The sequence below is a fragment of the Anneissia japonica genome, unplaced genomic scaffold, assembly GCF_011630105.1.
Source record: "Anneissia japonica isolate Jap-2015-1 unplaced genomic scaffold, ASM1163010v1 scaffold288075_len254835_cov185, whole genome shotgun sequence".
NCBI classification, from domain to species: Eukaryota; Metazoa; Echinodermata; class Crinoidea; order Comatulida; family Comatulidae; genus Anneissia; species Anneissia japonica.
In genome coordinates, this window is record NW_022711128.1 from 246,339 (window position 1) to 250,436 (window position 4,098).

A 4,098-nucleotide genomic window follows, 5' to 3' on the forward strand; every position below is an offset into this window, starting at 1 on the left:
GATCGAACCATGAGTGAGTGTGAGTTCATAAGGTGAACATCTTAAAACTATCGTGTTTTTTATACTACTTATCATTGTTAATACCGTCCTGTTTCAGAATGAAACCTGTACCAGGATGTCAGGATATAAGTGAACTTGAATGTCACATCGGCGTTTTTGGAAAAAATGAATGGTACTATGACGAAATTGACAAAGGTGTTGTTGAAGTCACGGCGAGTATTCTGGGTGATACGAGTGAACCAAGTTTTGCAAAGCAGAACCTCCTAGTTGAAGGTTTGCAACCCATATATTCGTGAAAAAATAAAAGTACCATTATATTTTCATATTTTAAATATCCACTCTGCTAAAATATCAGAAAATTTAAAAGGATCATATATTTATATTGTTTATAATTAACCTTAAACCAATAGCAGATAAAATAAAGTTTTCAGAAGTGTTTAAAATGTTAGTAAGTTAATAACTTATATGAATATATACAAACTATATCACCTTCTTCTGGATAAGTTACAAAGCGTGTACAATAATTGTGTGGGCAAATCATTAATTTATAGCGTATGATAAATCCGGCGAAGTTTCAATTTCGATTCATTAAAAAACGTTATACTGAGAAACAAAACAAATATAACAAAAACCACAGAGGAGAGTGATGTTTTGCCCTACCTGACGTGTTATCGTACCGAATAATCAGTACGTCCCCAAATAGGCCTACTTATGAAAAAAAAAATCGCAAGTGATTCGGGTGGAAATTGAACCAAAGACCTCCAGATATCTAGCCTGTCGCCACAACCACTAGATTACCGAGCTTGCGATTAGTGACTAGTGTTGAATCCGATCCCCAAGTAGCAGCGGGTACTGCAAATACTATTTCGATGCGAGTTTAAGTCAGGAAAATATCACAGGAATGATGTTTTGCCCTACCAATTGTACTGAATATTCAGCACGTCTCCAAATACTTGTGATAAGAGTATTCGGTAAAATAACACTTCAGGTACCTGAAGTACCTTCACTATCATGATATTTTTCTGACGCAAACTCACAGAATTATGAAGGCTTAACATGGCTTCAGACATATTTGTTAAATGCACGTTTTCATATGTCATTTTATGCTGTCAGGCCCAATTAATGAGCAGCCTAAAGCTGCATTCACATCGGATCCGGTGAAATTCAGACCGCGTTTCCGATACGCTGAATGGCAGCGAAAAATTTGGCTTACACGCTGATTTGATTTTCTGACCGGTTCGGTAAACCTTCCGATCCGAAAATTTTGATTCGGTGTAAATGTAACTTTTTATTGTTAAAAGCAAGTGCATATCTATTTTTGTAGCATTACTCTTTTTAGATATTTCTTGATTTAATACAAGTAAATGTAAATGTATTGCACTTCCAGATGACCAATATTCGAGTTCTGCTCTGGTTTACCCACCATTTTAATTGTACCTTTATATTTATTTAATTTTAGTAAAATAAATAAACTTGAAACTTGAATTTTCATTAGCGCACTGTCGTGCGAGTGTGTATCACTGGTAGGAAAAGCGGGTTTTTTTTCAAGTCGTCATTGCTCATTTAGTTAATCGTAACTCGTAAAAAGTGTTATTGATTGACAATATATATACACTTAAATGTGTTTAAATCTATAAATACACATTCAGTTTATTCTAACCAATTAAATATGTATAGGTTTCGTTAGCCATCTAAAAATATCTTCAATAACAAAAAAAAAATGAGCTATAAAGTACGCCTAACGTAGATATTCAACCAAATGTGCCTTCTGCTAAGGCAAGAAAACTAACTATACTTGTAGCGGTACTAATCACCATCTCGGGTCCGTAACCACAATGCTCGGTCCGGTTTGCTCGCTACATGATAGTGAATTTTCAATATAATAATACATAACCAAGGCCCTACTACAGGGCTTACTTCAAATTCAATTTTTCTTTAGTAGAAAATTCACTAATCTCATTAAGGATGTGAAGAGGATGAGTTTTTAAATATAGACGTAGAAAGTTTGCAAGCTTGCAAACAAATTTAATGTGGTTTGTCTCATAATAGGCCTATTTGCATTTTATAGCACTGATGGGTCCAGTGGTTCTTCAGATCAACTCAACGGGCACCAGCAGTATATCTGGAGAGATTATCTATCCACTGACACCATATGTTAGACAAGACAACAAAGAACCAATGAGAATGAATGATGATGACCTCAACCTCTATGAGATGAAATCATATTTGTACCTGAGACTGAGAGGCGATGACGTAATTCAGGATCAGGTAAAGTTTACTTGCAGCTGACAACTTTAATATTAATAATAATAATAATAATAATAATAATAATAATAATAATATAATGATGATGATGATGATGATAATAATAATAATAATAATAATTATAATAATTAATTAATAAATAGATAATAAAATAATAATAAATAGATTTATAAAATCCAACGCAGAGTCCTCAAGGCACTACAGAATGAAGGAACCAAAAAATACAATGAACCTAAGTCACTTACTGCGCCCGACGGTCGTCGGCCGACGCGATTCTCTGGAGAACGCCTGGAGAACGCAACGCTAGGACGCCCGCGCAACGGATCTTTTTTAATGACGATCCGTTCAGACTGCCACCAATAATCAGCAGACTGCGTTGGATTCGTCGGCCGACGCGTCGTACAATGCAGTGAGTGTCCGGCATTAAAGCAACTAGAAAAGAAAAACACCACACACATCGCTGCACCGTTTACAGGGAATTTGAGGCACCAGGCAAAACCCCTAATGTGTCTGGGTTAATCTGTGCAAGTGTTGCTTCTTTGAAATTTAGCAACCATTATTATTAGTTGCAAAAAGCAATGAATAGTTTGCATAACTTGAACGATGAAATTATTTTTATTAAAATGAATTGGACTTACTTCTTCTCTCAGCTGACACGGAGAAGTAGCGAGACCCTTTTCCATTTCGAAGATCTTCAGCCTGACACAAAGTACATTATAGATACGCATTGTATGTATGGTGGTACACCAAAAAAGGAAACGAAGACAACGACAATAGAAGTGGAAACTAATAGCGAGACTACACCAGGTTAGGCCTATAATATGACATTGAACCTGTGAATGGCTTTTGTTGGGGCGTTTATTCGAGGGAGACGTTTATCCGAGGAATAGTTTATTTATTTTGTTGTAAAATGGATACGAATATACTCAAATAAACGCCCCTTAATTTCACTGCAAATATGGAACTACAGCATATATCACCGTCAAAATTGTGTTATTGTGTGATTATAAAGACTTAATGATTCCAGTCATGTTAGAAAAAAGGTGAAGTAGAACGTTAATGGTTGTGAATGATTTTGCTTCCATAATTTTTATTTACGGTCATTTAGGGGGAATTTATTAGATAAAAAAAAAATATACGCCCGGTGTATTTATTAGAGGGAGGCGTTTATTCCAAATGAGGATCTGGAGGGGGCTTTTTATTTAAAATGGGGCGTTTTTTTCGAATAACATATTAGGGTTTTTGATCATAGTAAATGTGTCTAAAAGTGCAATGTATCTTAATGATCACCAGCGGTTCATGGCAAGCTATCGGATCAAGCATACAATAGCTCTGTGTCCGTGAACATATAAAATAGTTGTTTTGTTTGTCGGGTAATTGCAATAACCTATATCATTTTAGTGTGTCAAAGAAGCGAAATATCAAATAAATATTTATTTCCAGAACCGACAAGAGGAAAAGTGGAAAAACCAACTGCCTACATTGTATTTGTATTGGTGTTAGTTGTGGTGTCTGTCTCTTTTGTGACTATTTTGGTGTACCGTTGGTGGCGCAAACAATCGCAACGGGATAAAATGACAATGAAAATTGTGAATAACAAGGTGCGAGTACAAATTATAATACCGGTAGTGCCAGGCCTGTCATTATCATTATCATCACCACCACCACTACCACCATCATCGCCATCTTTATCACCATCATAAGTTCTCATCTTCATCATAATCCATTACAATTTGTTTTGTGTTCCAAAAATCCGGCCCGAAATCGCTAAACGGTGAGAAATCGCTGAAAATCAGCCCTTTTTGAGCAGTTTTTTTAACGTATCTTCGTTAA

The 4,098-nt window shown here is 35.7% G+C and overlaps 1 protein-coding gene across 1 annotated transcript; it reads left to right on the plus strand.

Annotated features, from left to right (window-relative positions):
* Positions 1-98: 98 nt before the first annotated feature.
* On the plus strand, positions 99-3,206 carry LOC117107326. The gene is made up of 3 exons (XM_033248970.1): positions 99-273; positions 2,069-2,268; positions 2,916-3,206. Exons 1-3 carry the CDS (start codon positions 99-101, stop codon positions 3,075-3,077), a joined length of 537 nt encoding a protein of 178 aa, XP_033104861.1. The 3' UTR covers positions 3,078-3,206.
* The last annotated feature ends 892 nt before the right edge of the window (positions 3,207-4,098 follow it).

Coding starts and splice junctions, on each gene's coding strand:
- LOC117107326 (XM_033248970.1), top strand. CDS start 99: ATGAAACCTGTACCAGGATGTCAGGATATAAGTGAACTTGAATGTCAC. Junction 274..2,068: donor GCAGAACCTCCTAGTTGAAG/GTTTGCAACCCA, acceptor TGCATTTTATAG/CACTGATGGGTCCAGTGGTT. Junction 2,269..2,915: donor ATGACGTAATTCAGGATCAG/GTAAAGTTTACT, acceptor TTCTTCTCTCAG/CTGACACGGAGAAGTAGCGA.